The sequence below is a fragment of the Macrobrachium nipponense genome, chromosome 3 (genome assembly GCF_015104395.2).
Source record: "Macrobrachium nipponense isolate FS-2020 chromosome 3, ASM1510439v2, whole genome shotgun sequence".
Classification (NCBI taxonomy): domain Eukaryota; kingdom Metazoa; phylum Arthropoda; class Malacostraca; order Decapoda; family Palaemonidae; genus Macrobrachium; species Macrobrachium nipponense.
In genome coordinates, this window is record NC_087202.1 from 46,641,524 (window position 1) to 46,660,440 (window position 18,917).

The 18,917-nt window shown below is 39.4% G+C and overlaps 1 protein-coding gene across 1 annotated transcript in view; it reads right to left on the bottom strand.

Moving 5' to 3' along the window:
- Positions 1–18,917, bottom strand: part of LOC135221738 (uncharacterized) — a 110,995-nt gene that overhangs the window by 30,595 nt on the left and 61,483 nt on the right. Inside the window, exons 6-7 of the mRNA XM_064259538.1 lie at positions 12,398–12,580; positions 10,771–10,997 (exon numbers count right to left, since the gene is read on the bottom strand). Coding sequence (XP_064115608.1) covers positions 10,771–10,997; positions 12,398–12,580 — 410 coding nt within the window. The remainder of the gene's footprint in view (positions 1–10,770; positions 10,998–12,397; positions 12,581–18,917) is intronic.

Sequence of the window (18,917 nt, forward strand, 5' to 3'; positions counted from 1 at the left end):
ATGATGTCATCACCACTTGTGATGTCACTCCCATCGATGACGTCACTCAGAGTCGTCTTCTCTGCACTGCCTCTCTCAGCAGTGATGTCATCCCTGCCGCCAGTTTGCTACATCTCCCTTCCATGTCATTGGAGCCTTCTCTTGCAGATCAGTCTGAGGTTATATGCCAGGCAGTACTTAAGAGTTTGGACTCTGTTTTGGATGAAAAGTTGGCTGCCTTGTCGGTTGGGAGGACTGGTAGGAAACGTGTTGCTTCGTCCCCGCCTCCTGCGAAGAGATCGCATAAGAAACCAGTGCTGTCTTCCTCTCCCTCTTCTCCCTCTACGCCACATGCCACATTGTCGTATCAAGTGTTGGAAGGCTAAGGACTTTGCCCTTTCTTCGCCTACGAGGGAGGAACAACGCGGACGTGTTCTCGAGAGTTTTGGTGTTTCGGAGAGTGTTAGTGTACCTTCCCTTGTGCAATCTGCAGTGACTGCTTTGTCCTCTGCTTCGAATCGTGGGCGCGTTACAACCTCCCCGTCCGTGCACACCGCGAGCGTGTTGCAACCTCCCCCATCCTTGCACATCACGAGCATGTTGCAACCTCCCCTGTCCATGCACATGATGCAAGTGCTCCTTCTCCAAGGCCTATTTGTTGCCGTAGGGAACTCAAGGCACCTGTCAAGAGGTCGAAGGTAGTAAGCGCAGAGTTGGTGCAGCAGGAGTGTTTGCCTGCCCCTCTCACTGGTGCTTCTAAAAGTTCGACTCTGAGGGATTCTCCTTCAATCTTGAGTGTTCGGGATTCCTCTCCAATTCACGTTTGTACGTCTGCCACGCCCAAGACCATTCACGGACATGTTAATGAGTCATCTGTTGGAGGAGTACGTAGTGATGTTCTTAGTGTTATAGTGGGTTCGTCTTGGGAGCCGACGCGTGGACCCAGCCCAGACAGGTTAGTTGGGGTTTTGGGCTGTTTGGCTGCTGATCCTTCCGTTAATTTTAGTGGGGAAGGTGGCTTAGAGGAGCCTACACATCCTTCTCGTCGTCGGTCTCTGTTGCCGGAGCAGGAGGAGGGAGACACTCAAGAATTTTTGTCTTCCTTGTCAGAAGTTGTTGATCTCATTCGTGGTTCAACAATTCGGAAAGTAGGACTGGGGCTCGGTCGTCTTACACTCCTTCGTGCTTGGAAGCCTGGGTGGGAGCTACATAGGATTCCAAATCATCTTTTCAGCTTCCTTTGTCGGGGCAGGGCACATTCAGTCGGTCTTGCATAAGGTTAATGCCTCTGTTTCGGAGTATTAAGATATGTAAATTTTAAAACTAATTTTTATGTGACATAAAGTTCACTATTTTTGGAAACAATCTGATCATATGTTTATTTCTGTAAAATCCATAAAGCCACAAACCAGACTTCAATATTCGTCATGGTACCATCTCAGTAATGGTTCAGTATGCATATTACAGTACAGATTTTTTAGTGTTTTTATTTTATGCTTGGAGAAGAAAAGTACTGCACTTTCACAATGACGGTGATTGTGTGGTTTAAGTAGCAAGCTTTATTACCGATGGGGTATGTCTTTTATTTGTGATAAATCCCACCTACCGTTAAAATTTGTTTATACTATCTCCATGGCGATAGGCGAGTCAGCATTCAAACAAAAGAAGATCGTTTCTGGTTGGCTGAATCAGAAGGCTGTCTTCAGGTGGGTTTGAATGTTTTGGCCCTTGTCAGAATTCTCCTTGCTGCCTTTAGGTATAGGTGCTTGTTGGTACAGTCCGGTCCTGAATTACGTGTGTTCGAATTGTGCGATTCTCCTTTTATGCGGTCGCTCGCTAGTTCTCAAAAATGGTTTTTCTGTATCTGCGAAGCCGTTCAAATTCTGCGAGTCATGTGTCGCAAAATGTATCAAATCTGTTGCCTTTCAAGTATTTTAGATGGGGGGGGGGGGGGGGGGTTGCTGGTATCTGAGAGAAGGGATGGGAGGAATGCTTGGAAGAAAAAACTATTATTACTCCAAGGGGGAATGCGAGAGAAAGATTTTCTGCTCGGCCATTAGCGAAGACGGAAGGCTCTCCTCATGCTTTTGTGACGTCATAGCGCAGTGTGTAGATATGAATGATTGGTATCATCATCATTGTCATAGGTATTATTCAGATCTGCGAGGTGTATTCAGAAGGCTTCTGCTCAGCCATTAGCTAAGACGGAAGGCTCCGCCTCACACATTTGTGACATCATAGTGCTGTGTGTATGAATGATTGGTATCATCATCATCGCCATACGTATTATTCAGATCTGCGAAGTGTATTCTGATAATCCGCATCATGCAGATTTGAGCATTTATTTTTTTCTATGGTTGAAATAGGTTTTGGTGAAAATGACTAGTAAAAGTAATTAACAGAGAAGCAGATGTGTTTGAGAGAGAGAGAGAGAGAGAGAGAGAATCATTCACTCTTAACTTTTCAAGAAACTGTTATTTCATGTTGAATTTTGAATTTTTATAATTTCTTTTTAAGAAATTGTAATTTCATATCAAATTTTGAATTTTAGAGAGAGAGAGAGAGAGAGAGAGGAGAGAGAAGAGAGAGAGAGAGAGAGAGAGAGAGAGAGAGAGAGAGAGAGAGAGAGAATCGTTCGATCTAAACTTTTCAAGAACCTGTCGTTTCATGTTGAATTTTGAATTTTTATTTCTTTTTAAGAAACTGTAATTTCATATCAAATTTTGAATTTTCGTCAGTTCTTTTTTTTTTATTGTAGAATAAATTTATATGAAAACTATTACGATTACATAGTGAACATGCCGCACAAAGAAACTGTGAGCGCTCGTAACCAAGTTTGTTAGGCCTAACGGGAGTGAAGACATGCTTGATCCGAAATGTCCCCAAAACCTCAAATGGTTCACAAAGCCTTCCTTCAGCTGAAGAACTCTTCATGGAGGATGAGATAGAGGAATTTGAATTTTATTTGCCATCCAAAAGGTTTTTCAAAGGAAATGACTGTATTGAACAGTACACTTGCACCCAATGGTGGCATTGTTTACTTGTAGGAGTTTCCACCATCCTGTGTGAATTTAAAACTTTTTCAAGTTATTAAAACTTTCAATGTTTTATTTATCCATAAGAACAATTTCATATTATAAAAAATTACAGTATAGTATATTGAAAGTATTGAAAATGGGTAGTATAAAAAAAAGTTTGACTGGGTAAGTTGCCCTTTGCCTTGGCCCCAATGGAATTATTTCCATAAGGTAAGTGTTTCGAAATATGCGAATTTCCAATTCTGCGAGGCCGTGGATCAACCAAATTTTTGCATAATTGGGGACCGTACTGTACTTTATGAATTCTGCCTGTTTCCTCCTGTCACGGTATACAGTGTTCCCCCCATATTTGCATGGGATGGGTACCAGACCCCCCCACAAATAGTTAGAACCCTCGAATAGTTGAAACCCCCTATAAACGTTCTTGAAACTGGTTATTTTATTAGTTAAAGCTCAAGAAAAAACCACTAAAAATGTTTATACCTGTTTTTTTGTAAATAGTAGTTTTATCACAAAAAGTGCCTTTTATGATGAAATTCATGAAAAAAATAGGATTTTGTGGATATTTCTCATAGAAAAATACTGCAAATAGGCGAATTTTCCGTGAATAACGGGGGTATATGTTCCAGAGAGAAATATGTGAGTACAGGGGGTTTGCTGTAGTACTATAATTTTAATCTTCCTAGGATGTCTCCAACAGAAGGAAAACAAATAGCATCAGGTTCTGTGGGAATGAGGTAGAGCAACATACTGTTTGTAATGGCTACAGGGGTGTAAGGTGTGATCTAGAAACTAGATGCGAGGAATGTAGGGATTGGTCTAAGAACTTTATTCTTAAGAATGTCAGATAGTATATGAAAAGAAAGGAAACAGATAAATTGCAGAAGCAAATATTTAGGTCAGGTCATAAGCCTGCCTTTTCTCTCCTTCCTAGTGGTCCTTCATCTGTAGTTAACCCTGCTCAGTCTATGGCTTTTTCCTCTGCTAGGTCTGATGATGTAGCTAGTACTGAGACTTCCTCTTTAACTGTGCTTTCTACTTCCCTTTTGGTTCAGGAAAAGCATATCAAGAAGCTAGAACAGGATGTAAACCTTATTTTAGAATCAGTTGAAGGTTTGACTGAATATAAGATAGGGAGCTGGTCTTGATAGGGAACTGTTCCCAGAACCCCCCCCCCCCCCCCCTGTAGTGTGCAATAATTTTCACATTCCCTAGCCCGCATGTAGTCCAAGCATAGGACTGCCCTGTGACAGTTGGAAGAGTCTGCTGCCAAAGGTCAGTTCTCGAGGCAAAAGGGTTCCGTGCCCTTCACTTACCTATTCTTTTTCACAGTATGGGTCACGTTTGTGCAGTCTCCAAAAGATTGCTTTGGTAAGCCTAAATCTTCACACCCTATTTCAATTTCACCGTCATTGGTAGCTAGTAACGAGGTTGTTAGCTCCGTTAAGAATAAGAATGTACAGTGGGTCCCCATATTCGCGAACTCACTGATTCGCGGATTTCTCTCTGGCCATATCCTACCCTTATGGGCTGGGGATTTCGGTCTGGTTTCACGGGGTTCCTACAATAAACTGGGGGATTCGGGGTCTGGTTCCACGGGGGGGTTCGAACAATAAACTGGGGTTCAACGGGGTTTTCCGACAATAAATGATAATCACTAATTAGTGTATTTTGATGTTATTTTCATGCCTAAATGCATTTTTATGATACAAAAATTATTGACTAATTTAAAAATATTGATATTGATCAATACTGTATTAGTCAGTTTAATAAGATTAAATGGTATCACATAACAACAATAATAATTCTCTCTCTCTCTTACAGAGATATAAGTTTTTTGTATGATAAATAAATGTTTTACTAATTTTCAAATATTAATGTAAAGAGCAATCAATTCATTAAAGAAAATACTACAGTGAATTAGTAAGTTTTTTGTTTATAAATTAAAAAAAATATGTAAGAATGAAGGAAATCCCAGTCTTCACGCATCTTTCTTTCGAACTCCAGGTACCAAGCTGAGGTCCAACAGCTGTTAAATATATCAAGTAATGTGAGAGGGGAGGGAGTGTGTTTCTCTCTCTCTCTCTCTCTCTCTCTCTCTCTCTCTCTCTCTCTCTACTGAGATGAGAGATTTTTATGGTACACGTATGCATAATATGTTTATTAATATTACAAATCATAATAATATATATATAATTATAATTATAATTAATAATTAATAACTGTAATTACACAAAGCAAATATGGTGAAAGTTTGTTTTACAGAAATACTATGCTAATCTCTCTCTCTCTCTCTCTCTCTCTCTCTCTCTCTCTCTCTCTCTCTCTCTCTTACAGATGTATGTTTTTTTCTATGATAAATAAGTGATTTACTAATTTTCAGATATCAATATTAATGTAAACAGAAATAATATAAATTCATTGTAAAGTGAATTAGCAAGATTTTAGTTTATAAATTAAAAAATTATGTAAGAATGAAAGAAAATCTTTCTATCCCCATCTTGTCTTTGAACTCCAGTTAGCCAAGCTGAGATGGCTGGGGTCCAACAGATGTCAAATATATCAAGTAATGTGACAGGAGGGTGGAGTGTGTTGCCCTCACCAGATCATGCAATTTCTCTCTCTCTCTTTCTCTCTCTCGCTCTTTTACTGAGATGACAGAATTTCTATGGTACATGCGTATATGTTTATTTATATTTTCGCATAATAATAATAATATAACTAATTTCAAAATTCATATGTGATAGTATTTTACTCTCTTAAATAAGGATAACCCTCTCTCTCTCTCTTTCTTTCTTTTGCCACACGAGATACACACATATGTCATAGTGGTAACTCTCGCTCTCTGTTTGGCCATGAAGTTTATGTATAAGTATATCTTTAAAGGCATTACTACATTTTATGGTAAAATAATAATATACAGTACTAGTTTTCAAATAATATTAAGTTTAATGAGATTAAACAACAACAATAACATTCTCTCTCTCTCTCTCTCTTACTTATATATGGTTATTTGTTTTGTAGTATAAACATGATTTACCTTATAACTAATTTTCAAATATTAATAAGATTGATAAAAAAAGTGATTCCCAGTCTTTTTATCCACTTGGAGGAAGGTGGGCGGGCGAGTAAATGGCAGTTTGATATACGAATTGGTGAGGGGAAGGAGTCGAGTCTAGGAGTTATTCTCTCTCTCTCTCTCTCTCTCTCTCTCTCTCTCTCTCTCTCTCTCTCTCTCTCTCTCTCTATTATTATTCTCTCTGTCTTATTCTCTCTGATTCATAATTTAACTCTTGATGGTCAGATATATGATGTTGCCATTCATTGGTCTCTCTCTCTCTCTCTCTCTTTTATTGGCTGTAGGTATATATTTTTAATGGTAAAATGTTTAAGATGACCTTGAAATTACATTAATAATATAACCTCAAAGATTAATACAGTAATAGGTTAGTAATTTTAGGTATATTTGAAGTAGGATGTTATTTAAGGTATACATTTGGTATCTGAACTTTCAAGATAGGCAGTTAACAGCATTTTTTGTGGTGGTTCTAACTATTCGCTGGTTTTAACTATTCACAGGGGTGTCTGGTACACATCCCCCGCGAATATGGGGGGGACACTGTAGTTGGAGATATTTTTATTAATAATATAATATGCCTTTAGCGAGTTCTTTATGTTAACTAAATCAGTTGTTAAACCTAATTCATATACTTCTACGTCTCATTCTAAATCTTTCTGTGCTTTTCCTCTGTTCTTTCATTACATGCTGTTTCTTTGTATATTGAAGTCTCTCCTATTTCTGACCCTGTTAATGTTGCTATTCTAGCTGCTTTACTTTCTAAAGATGTGTCATCTGGGATCGTTTTGAAGCTGGCTGAGATGCATTCAGATGAGGTGGGGGAGTTAGGTGTCACTGACGCTTTTACTCCCTTTCCCCAACAATTCCCGTTTTCATTGATGTCTGGTGGTGCCTCGTCTTCTGCGTTGCCAACTTGTGTCACCTATGGCAGACAGCTGCAGACAAGTTTTCCCGCAGTCTCCCCTTCCATCAAGTCAGAATTTCATTGCGAGGAGTCGACTGCTGTTGCCCTGACTTTGCAGCTGACAGAGGAGGAGTTTGAGTCGGAAGAGTATCTTTTAGTCTTTCGGTGTTTGCTGGAGGGTTTTAGTCTTTCGGTGTTTGCTGGAGGGTCGTGCTCCTCTTTATCCTCATTTGGTGGGGGAAAGAGGTTCTGTAGAGAGTAGGTGTGTGCTATCTTCTAGTATTTTGTCATCTATGAAGTCTTTGAAGAAGCCAAGAGTTCTCCTTCTGTAAGAGCATGTTTTGACAACATTTCTTGTAATGCAGTCCCTGGTTATCAGCGGACTTGGTTAATGGTGATCCGGTTTTATGGCGCTTGTCTAGCGCTATAAAATCAGTGATTTATGGCGCCATAATGGGTTGAGTTTTGGTTATTGGCGCCATAAGGTGCCAATAATAGAGTTATGGCACCATAACATACCTAACAGAGATGCCATTAACCGAAACTCTGCACCATAAGTGTCATAAATCGCCGAGTTTCGGTTAATGGCGGTTTTCACTTATCAGCGCCCCCTGAGAATGGAACCCGCCGATATGATGAAAACCAATTCGGTTTTCCAGTCCACCAATTTTCATGAGTACTGTCATAAATTTTAAATGAAAGATTTTCATCATAGCAGTATTTTCAGACAATACCACCTCTTTGGCATACATCAGAAACCGGGGCATCAGGAGATTGAAGTCAGTGTTTCTGATAGCAGAGAAGTTGCTTCTTTGGGCCAAAGCCAGGAACAGTTTTGGTTCCACGTTTCACTCTTGGGAAAGACAGTTGAGGAACCCATGCACATTTCTGGTAATAGACTAGACCTCATTTATGCAGATGTTCCATCTGGAGAAATGGTCTTGTTGAAACCCAGAGCCAATTGGGATTGTGTTATTGATGCTGATGGGTATTTTAATTAGATATGTCCCAGAAAGGTCATCAAATTTAGGACAAATGACCAGCAATAGTTTGATGATACATGTAGAGGAGCCCACCATGACAAACTGACCAAATTCAATGCATGGAGGAAAAAATAGTTCAAATGAAAATTACACCATTTTTGTTGAGTCTCAGTGCTGCAAATAGAACTTACCCTACAGCCTACAGCCAAGAGAAATTTTACAATAATTCCTGGAAGAGGAAACTTGAAGGAATTACTCACCCTCTTGGGTCATGCCTGTCTTCCATACCACCACTACTAACAGATGATGGGAGATTGGTCACTGACACTAGGGATAGGTTTGAAATGCTTCATCAGGCTTTTCAAGCTAAGCAATCAGCTGAGGATGTCTCTTTCCCTGATACCTGTCATCCTGAATCTCTTACAAAATTTGCATTTCACTCTAGAGATGTTAAGAAAATTCTGGGCAGTCTTGATAACTGGCTTGGAGAAGACCCTGATGGTTTCTTCCATGTTTTCCAAAAAAGTTTCTAGCATTTTGTCTCCCAAGTTCAGTAGATACTATAGATTTTTATGTGGCATAGTATCTTTGCAGATGAGCGCAAGCACAGTAATACAGTACCTGTTCCAAAGAGTGGCACATCTGTAAACTGCACTAACTACAGCAAATCTCTATTTTCCCTGTACGTACTCTCCCAAGTTTCTGAAAAACTAATTTTTAAGCCACTATATAAATGTGTAGAATCTAAAAGATTGTCAGCAGATAGTCAATATGCATATAGGAAGCAGCTAGGTACCTGCAATGCTCTTCTAGAATTGACGTGCCATTTGCAAGGGAACCTTGATGTTGGTTTTGAGTGCAGAGTAATGTTAAGACTAGGCTACTACCAAGAACGGTAAGGATTCCAAATTTACCTTTTGGTGGGGAATGAAGAAGAGGCTATACTCTATCCTGTTAGGGTAATTAAAATTCATTTATATAGGTTAAATCCTGTAAAGAGCAGAGTTAACCATTTATTTTGTGGGGTTAGAAAACCTAACACTACATTGTCTAGGAATGGAATGACCTTTTTTTTTATCATTTAATAAGACTAGCGTGTGAAAAAACTAAATTTAGACCTCTTACCTTTATTGAAGGTAAATATTCATAGTGTGAGAGCAGTTGCTACATTATTCAGTTTTTTAAGAATTTGTCACTTGAGGACGTAATTAGTGTGTCACAGTAGAAGTGCAATTCGGTTTTTGCAGTCACTAGCTTTAAGATATAGATATCATGTTCGAAAATTATAAAGTTCTTAGCCCGTTAGTAGTAGCAGGTAGTCTGTCTTTCCCTGAACTGAAAGAAAAAACAATCTTTTAGGCTCTTTATTTTAATTCCAGGTGTTGGTTTTTTGGGGAGCATGAAAGTACATTTGTCGCACAGAAGCATACCTTTGTATCATAGGTATTTTCAGTGGACCCCCAGTATTCGCAGTCTCGACATTCGTGGATTTCTCTATGGACCATATCTACCTATTATCCATGGGAAATGTGTGTGCTCATGGTATTTTTCTTTGATAAATAGTCACAGATTACTGGCAGTCCCCAGTTCGGCAGGGGTTCCATTCCCAGGGGTGTGTACCAATAAGCAAAAACCGCCATTAACCGAAACTCAGTGATTTATGGCGCCATAATGATGCTTATGGCGCCCATAATTGGTTATCGGCACTATAAGCTCCCTTATGGCGCTCCATAAGCATCCTTATGGCTTGCCATAAGACACTTTATGGCAACGATAACTGTAACTCGTCCCATTGTGGCGCCATAAATCTCTTGATTTTATGGCGCTAGACAAGCGCCATAAAACTGGATCGCCAATAACCGGGGACTGCTGCTGTGCTGTAGTTTCATATCATTCATGATTAAATGCACATTTTGTAATAAAACTATTAAAAAAATACAGGTACTATAAGCATTTTTAGTGGGTTTTTAAGTTTGAACTAACAAAATACATAGGCAGTTTTAAGGGTTTTTATAGGGGTTCTAAGTATTCATGAACTCTAGCTATTTGCAGAGGTCTAGTACATGTCCCCTGTGAATAGGGGGGGTTCCACTGTATTTGTAGTTGACTGTCGTTTATTGGGCTTTCAGACCCATGCACAGGGGTTCCACCATGCTGCTTCTGTTCATTCTGGTTCAAATGAAGCAGTTTTCTCTGCAAACCTACTCTTGGCTGCGTGTACATAAGAGCTTTGTAATCTGAATGGAATTCACCCACTGTCAGCAGTAATATCCAGTTAGGATTTTTGTCAGGTAAGAAACTCTCAGCAAGCTTGGCTGAGCAGAATTTGTCTAACTGCACTATCCACCATCCTTTTTCTCTATGTGGGAATCAGCTAACTTTAACAGTAGGTAAGATTCATCCCAAATAATATAAATTTTCACAATAGAATTTATTATTTGGATAATCACACCCAAAGTTAAAGTAGAACCCACCCAGGCCCCCACACATAGTGGACTGTCAAGGAGAATTCTGACGAGCTAAATCATTCAGACACACCTGATGGAGAACAGGTCAATTAGGCAGTCTTCCGATTTAGCCAAGCAATCATCTTCTTTTGTTTGAATGCCTATTGGCATGGAGATATAAGCTAACTTTAACGGTAGGTAAGTATCCAGATAATAAATTTTATTATGAAAATTTATATATTATAATTTTTAATGAAATTAATGTGTAAACTAGGTTTTTTCAATCTTATAGGTTTTCAGTACATATTGATTTTAGTACTGTTAATACAGTGCAGCTTACTTGACATAATCAGGAGGGTCAGCATTGTAAGGTTCTTCATATCCATAATTTTGAGCACCTGGGCTCTCCTCTGCCTCATCATGTTGAAGAGAAGGTACTGAAGATGACTGGTAATCATTGGGTGTTGGCATAGTTTGCATTGGAACTTCATTATAAGATGCTTGAGCTTCTGCAGCTGCTGCCATTCGAGCTTTAGCCAGTTCCCTTTCTTGTTTCCTCTGTAACTTCTGTTGGTTTGAAATTGACTTCTTGTAAGATTATGCCCACTACATTATAGAGGTTGATGTTGTGTTTACCCATTCTTTATAAGTAAATGTAGTTTTTTGAAATATAAAATGCTTACTTTTACCTGTTTTCATTACTTGAATGTGGTAATACATATCTTTTATGTGCCATGAATTAAATTTTAATGAGAAACTTTTTCGCACTCAAATTATTTATTCCTGAGGTGTATAAATCAGATCTTTATTCCCATTTCTTATGCTTAATTGTGGAATAATTTCTTAGAAAAGTGGGGTTTAACATCCTGAAAGAAGAAATTTTTGTGAGTCAGAAAAGTCATAAACAGTAAAAGAATCCATCAGTTTTTGAAGGAAGCAATAACAACCTTGCAATCTAAGGATAGCAAATTTCTGTGTTAATATGAGGAAGGTAGGACAGGACAATTGCTATTAGGCTGCCTGATAAGGGAATGAATTCTCCCTTTGAGCTCAATGACCAAAAATACTGTAATACTTATAGAAAAAGGGGTAATGCTATTTTATGGTTGAGAGGAAGAGGACTGAAGAAAAGAGACAATAAAAACCAGGTCTTTGATCAAACTATTGCATTATATTCAGTGCTGTTCAGAAGGATGACAAATGGTGACGCAACCTAAGTATGAGAACAGTAATATTCCAGTGGCAAGTGAATCCAACTAAGTTGCAATAACCAGGATGAAGAACAGCACTTATGGCCCCAAAAAATACACCTGATACATATAAAATTGAATAATATTATTGCTCCAAGAAAAGTCTGAAGTACTTAAAACACATGTGGACAAAAGTGTGAGGTTCAATTACATTTTGATAAAAAAAAAATTACAGATGTGGATGGTGCAGAAATACAGTACTATGCAGAAACCGTCTTAAAGGATCTTACTATAATTAGCACCTTTAGATGATCAGGAAATCAGAATACAAAGGAGAGGTCAAGAGTTAAATTTCACTAACGAGAAGTAGTTTAATTGCATCATTTCATCCACATCAGTTTTGTTGGAATGGAGCCAATTTTGCTGGAATGGTGTATGATGAAGTCTCTTTGGCAGGAGGTAGGTAAAAGGTAGCAGACACTAGTGGCATGGAGTACAGTGGTTGAAAAAGAATACAGTAATCTATGTCATTAGAGGGACAGTAACAAAATTAGAGAATAATAGAAGCAAGGACATATTTTTAGCCTAGACACTATAGAGAGAACAGGTGAAATACACGTAAGCAGATTGGTTTTTCATTCAGTTTAGCAGATTAAAATTTGATTCATTTGATAAATGCAGATATGTAATCAAGACTTAGAGATGAAGTACAAAGCTGCGTATGGCAGCTATTGGCAAGACAGGAACACTGATATGATTATAATTCACATACAGTACCTTTCTTTTTCTTTTTTCTTTGCTCCTCTTGTGGTAAGTTTTACAGAAAGCATTGAGGACAGTGGCAAGATGTCCAAGATTTCCAAACCAGAATACGTAACCCCTGAGGTACAAACTGAAACTCCAGATCATTGGTCCAATTTCTTTTAAAGCATCTTCACTGCTGTCCTCTTTGAGTACATCCTGTTAGGTGTATGTAAAAAAAATGTACATTAATTTAATATTTTACCTATATTTATTAATTTATGGTTTTTAACAGCATCATACTATAATGGGCGTAATGTCTGTCTGTCTGTCTGTCTGTCATTCAATCACGGCCAAACGGCTGGTCAGATGGGCATGAAACTTGGCAGGGTTATGGTGGGGACCCCTAAGATGGTTTGTAATGGGGTTTCATCCAAACTACCCCCCTCCATTGTAGGGGGTGGGGGAGAGAAGGGATTCCCTGAAACTGAGCTGTTTCTGGCCGTGAAACGAGGCTGGTTATTCCCGTAGACTTAGTTACTTTACGATTTTTCATACATAATTTCTGTACAACTTCCCCGGAGAAAGTCGCGAATATTTCAGCTCGGACACAATAGAAAATGAAAATTATCATCAATATCCGCAAGATTTTTTGAATAACTTAAATCCATCGGGACTGCCAGTGCACAAAATAAGGTTGAAGAAGTACTGCCGGGTAATGTTGCTTTGGAATTTCGATCCTGCCAATGGACATAATAAACAGGAAACTGACAAGTTCCTACTTTCTACTTTTTTTTTGGAAGACACAGGATCATAAGAGCATTTATCAGTAGTCATAACACACTGACATACAAGTTGCGTCTTTGCAGTAACATATATAATGAAAAGAAAGATACTTTATTATTCGTATCACCGTGCAAAGTAATTGACAAAGAAACGAACCAATCAAGATCCCTGTTCTGTTAAATGAAAGTCACCGACAAGAGAGAGAGAGAGAGAGAGAGAGAGAGAGAGAGAGAGCCATTTAACGACATTAATGCACTACAATTTTATAATTTTATCTTGCTATCAAAAAATGAGAGAGAGAGAAAGAGAGAGGAGATAATTTGTGATTTGAGAGCTAAGTAATCCGATAATCCCATAAACGTCTTCGTTACTTGACTTACATTGAGAGAGAGAGAGAGAGAATCATTAAAAGAGGGTAAACAATAATGAATACGAACTTCTTTACGTTTATTGATCGTCCCTTCACTTACTTTAAGAGAGAGAGAGAGAGAGAGAACGAGAGAGTATCATTAAAAGAGGGGAAACAACAACAAATAAGAATTTCTCTGCATTCAGTGATCGTCCCTTGAATTACATTACGAGAGAGAGAGAGAGAGAGAGACTATTCATGTAATCGCCCTTATTTTAATATTGCTGAACAAATAGTACATATAAATTTTTCACTTCTGCACCCGTATTTTATCACCCATCGTAGATGGGTAAGTTTGCTAGTATTAATAATAATAAAAACATGGCAATGGCTACAGATGGGAGAGCTCAAGAAGGCAACAGAAGGAATGATAAAATGATAACAGCGGCACAAGATCAGGACCTAAGAACCAAGTATGTTCAAAGAATGATAGATGGAAATACTATCTCACCTATATGCAGGAAGTGCAACATGACAAATGAGACTGTAAACCACATGGCAAGGGAATGCCCGGCACTTGCACAGAACCAGTACAAAAAGAGGCATGATTCAGTGGCAAAAGCCCTCCACTGGAGCTTGTGCAAGAAACACCAGCTATACCTTGCAGCAATAAGTGGTGCGAGCACTAACCTGAAGGACTGATAGAAAACAGTTAGGCAAAGACCCTCTGGGGCAATGTTATCAGAACAGCAGATAAGGTGATGTGTGCAAATAGACCTGATGTGACATTGATTGACAAAATCAAGAAGAAAGTATCACTCATCTATGTCGCAATACCATGGCCACCAGAATTGAAAGGAAAGAAAGGGAAAAAATGGCTTAAGTATCAAAATCTGAAAATAGAAATAAGGATATGGGATATGCCAGTGAAAATTGTACCCATAATCATAGGAATAGTAGGCATGATCCCAAGATCACTGCAAAGGAATCTGGAAAAACTATAGGCAGAAGTAGCTCCAGGACTCATGCACACAGTAAGAAGGAGGCAGGATGCAACCCAGAACCCCACTCTATAAATACCACCAAGTCGAATTGGAGGACTGTAATAGACCACAACAAAAAATAATATAGTTGGGAAGTACAGTGGTACCTCGAGATACGAAAGGCTCAACTTACGAAAAACTCGAGATACGAAAGCTGACACGAAAAATTTTACTGCTCTACATACAAAAAGTTTTCAAGATACGAAAGGTTTCTGAAAGTCCGAGATTCGCCCGATAACAATTTTGAAACTCGCGCCGCGCGCCGCCATCTTAGTTCTAGTAGACTCGCCACCATCCTCCTGCTCTCCCATTGGTTCCTGATGCTAGCCAAGCCATGAGATCCTCTCCTATTGGACAGCATCCCTCCCATCATGCATCTTACGTGGTGGCGTACCTTCGCTCGGCCACTTCGCATCCAAAACTTTATCATACGCATGCAGCATTCGTTCGGTCCAACGATTTCGTTTAGTATCGTAAATTCGTTAGTGATTTCGTTGTGCTACTTTATCGTGTTGTGAGAACCTAATTAGTATACGTACTACATACGTAACTTAATTACATACAGTACATATTAGTCATGGGTCCCAAGAAAGTTGCAGAAGTTCACAGAAAGAAGAGAATGCTTTCTATGGAGACAAAAATGGAGGTAATAAAAAAGTATGAAACTGGCTTTCGGTTGAGTGTGATCGCTAAGGAATACGGCCGAAATCCGTCTACGATAGGCACCATCCTTAAGCAGAAGGAAGCCTTCAAAGCAGCTACACCTTCCAAGGGCATGACTATTTTGTCCAACAAGAGGAGCCACGTGCATAATGGAATGGAAAGGCTGCTTCTTGTATGGATCGAGGACAAAGAAATCGATGGCGATACGATAACCAAGACGGCAATCTGCCAGAAGGCCAGCGCTATTTTCGGCGATTTGATTGCCCAAGCCGAAGACGACGGCGGAGAGGGGACATCAACAGCAACCCCAGAGTTCAAGGTTTCTCATGGGTGGTTAGAAAAATTCCGTAAACGGACTGGCATCCATTCGGTGGTGAAGAAATTGAAATTACGTAAAGTATAAAAAAGTAAAAAGAAATGTAAAAATCAAAAAAAAGACAAAATAAATTTTATTTTAAGTTTTTTGTAAAGTTAAGTGTTACAGTTTTGTTAATGTGTTTTGTAAAGTTTAGTTTGTTTTTCTGACATTTTTTTGTGTGTTTCGTAAAGTTAAGTGTACGTATCTGCCGTTTGTCCTCCTCCTCCTCCTCTGCCGCCACTTTCGGAGATAGACTCACTCGAAAGGTAAGCCTCCACATTTTACGTTACAGTAATAATATTTCTTGTACGCTAATATACACTTTATTTACAGGTTTTGTATTTTTATTATTAAGTTACGTATTGAATGGTCCAAATTGTTGTAGTATTTCATTGTTTATAGGTCAATTTAGCTTTATTATGAAATTTACTGGGGTGTTTTTGGAGGCCTTGGAACGGATTAGTCATTTTACATGTAAAATGTGGTCCAAGATACGAAAAACTCATGATACGAAGGGCGCCTCGGAACGGATTAATTTCGTATCTCGAGGTACTACTGTATAATGGCCGCTTCAGCTGTGTTAATTTTATTCAGGACTTTCTCAAGTCTCCTTATTGTTGATTTTTTCAGTATTGCTTAGACTGGCAAGCAATGTGCCAATGGTGGACATGTCAAAAAGGCTGGATTCAAGGAATAATTATTGTTCTGCATAGAAACAGCAATCTCTCTCTCTCTGCTTATTTTCTTGCAGCGTTTTTACTCCGGCTCTGCTGGTCATTTTCTAGACAAAGGTTGGAGTTGGACTGATGTTGTAAGGAGTCCTGCAGTGTTTTATACCATTGGTGCCAGCAGGTTGCAACGAGATGTTGATTTTTTATTAACTGCGCACTCAGGACTGTCTGCTATTGGCTGCGTACTCACTGCCTCAAGACAGTTGTTGGAGTTGATGGTTTCTCTGGCATAGCTTTGTTGATTGCCTCAGTACTCAGTTGATGTCATGGGAAGCTGCATTTTTGTTGGCTCTTCGCTCTATGACATCATTCCTGGTGTTGTTGTCGGTGTTTCCTTCATCGAGGTGTCATCTTCAGGTATATAGACAATGTTATTGCTGGTATTCTTTGTTAATAAATTGGTCCTTGGGTCAGGTTCCACCTTATGCTCGTGGGAAGGAGGAAGGCTTCTTGTGTTGTGTTCAGGGAGGGCTTTTTTCTAAATTGAATAGTGCTTCTAGCAAGCGCAGATGTCTCGGGGTCAGGGGCGCTTCCGAGGATTGTAGTATACTGTGGACAATACTATCCCAGGAAGGAGTCTGGTTGTGGCTGATGAGGGCGTGGCACTTAATGGTACCCTCCTGAGTTATTGCTTGGTCCCATCAGAGCTCTGCGCTGCTATCTAAAAAGGATTCGTCACCTAAGACTTAGGTGTTGTAGACTTTTTGTTAGCACTGGGAGGTCCAGAAGGGAAGTGTCCAAAAACACCATTTCATTCTGGCTGCGTGAGATGATTAAACAGGCATACTCCTCACCTTATAGGTCTGTCACAGAGTCTGTGCAGGCTAGAGCACTTGCCATCAGAGGAAAGTGTTCCTCTCTGGCAAATAAGAGCTTGTCTGTTCATAGGATTCTGAATGCTGGTTCTTGGCTTCGGCAGACCACGTTCACTTCCTTTTATATGAAGGACTGCCCACAGGTCCTTGAACACATTTTTCTTGGATCCGGTGGTGGCTGCCCAACAAGTTGTGTAGCTCATCCAGTGTCTCTGGCAGGAAAGTTTGTGTCTACCTAAGATGATTGTGTGGAAGAGAGAATGAGTGAGATGGCTGGTCTCCTTTCTCTTTTTTCCTTTCGTCTTCCTAATGGTGGGCTGAAGAATAGACACGTCATACACTGGAACTGGTCTGATACAGGTGAGTGTGGCAGCTTACTTTTCTTCAGTGGTTTTCAGATATTGGCCCAGTGGTATGTTCTCGATGTTGATGTAGTCCTCTATGCTTAGTAGCCCTCTCCCTCCTTCCTTTTGTGTTATGTATAGTCTGTCTGTATTTGCTCTTGGGTTTAGTGCTGTGTGTATTGTAATGGTTATTTGGTTTTGGTCTATGCTGCGGAATTCAGCCTACGTCCACTCCTGCACTGATTACTGTTACTGCCCATGTGTTTATGGCTTTCATCATATTTCTGGCATTGAGGTTTGACTTGAGTATTTACTTAAGTTTCTGCATATATTCTTTCCTGATCGTGTCCTTCATCTCTGCGTATTTTATATCTTCTCCTATTATTCCCAGGTATTTGTATCCTGTCTCATCTATGTGTTTGATGCTATTCCCATCTGGTAGCTTTATCCCTTCAGTCCTTGTTACTTTGCCTTTTTGTATGTTGACCAAGGCCCATTTTTCTATTCCAAACTACACTTTTTCTCTGTCCCATAGATTTTCAAGCATTCTATTAGCCATGTGTTTGGTATCATGTCAAAGGCTTTCTTGTAGTCAATCCATACCAAGCTTGTCTGTTCATAGGATTCTGAATGCTGGTTCTTGGCTTTGGCAGACAACGTTCACTTCCTTGTAGTCAATCCATACCATGCTTAGGTTGATTTTCCTTCTCTTACTAATCTTCATTACCATTTTGTCTATCAGGAGCTGGTCTTTTGTACCCTTCCCCTTCCTTATTTATACACTTCTTTCTGCCTTTCTGTTGGCGGGGATGATGTTTGTATCCTCTAGGTAGTTGTATAGCCTTTCACTGATGATACCTGCTAGTAACTTCCACATTACTGGAAAACAGGTGATAGACCTGTAGTTACTTTCTATATTTCCCTTGTTCTTATCTTTTTGTACTAAGGATGCGCTTCCTGTTGGTCATCCATTTGGGCACATTGTGGTTTGTGATACAATGCTGGAGTTGTTCTGCTATTCATGGGTATAGGGCCTTGAAGTTTTTGAGCCACTATCTGTGGACTTCATCAGGACCTGGGGCTTTCCAGTTGGGCCTTTTCTTTAGTTGGTGTATGAGTGTGTCTATTGTGATCCCGATGAATCTCTATTTTATTCTCCCCATTTCTTCTGCCTTGACTTTCTGGAGCCATGTTGCATGTTTGTTATGTGATACCGGATTGCTCCATATGTTTTCCCAGAGTCTCTTACTCAGTTCAGTTTCAGGAATTTCCTGGTGGTTGTCTTCCCCTCTGTACTATAGTCTTTTCTGGTTGGTTCCGAAGAGTTTGTTCTGTTGGTATCCTTTATTCCTGTTCATGTATCATTGGATCTTATGTGCTTTGGCTTTAAGCCTCTGCTTTATCTCTGCTATTGTGTTATTTAGTCCCTTCTGTACTTTGTATTTCTTGTTCAGTTCCTCCCTTGTT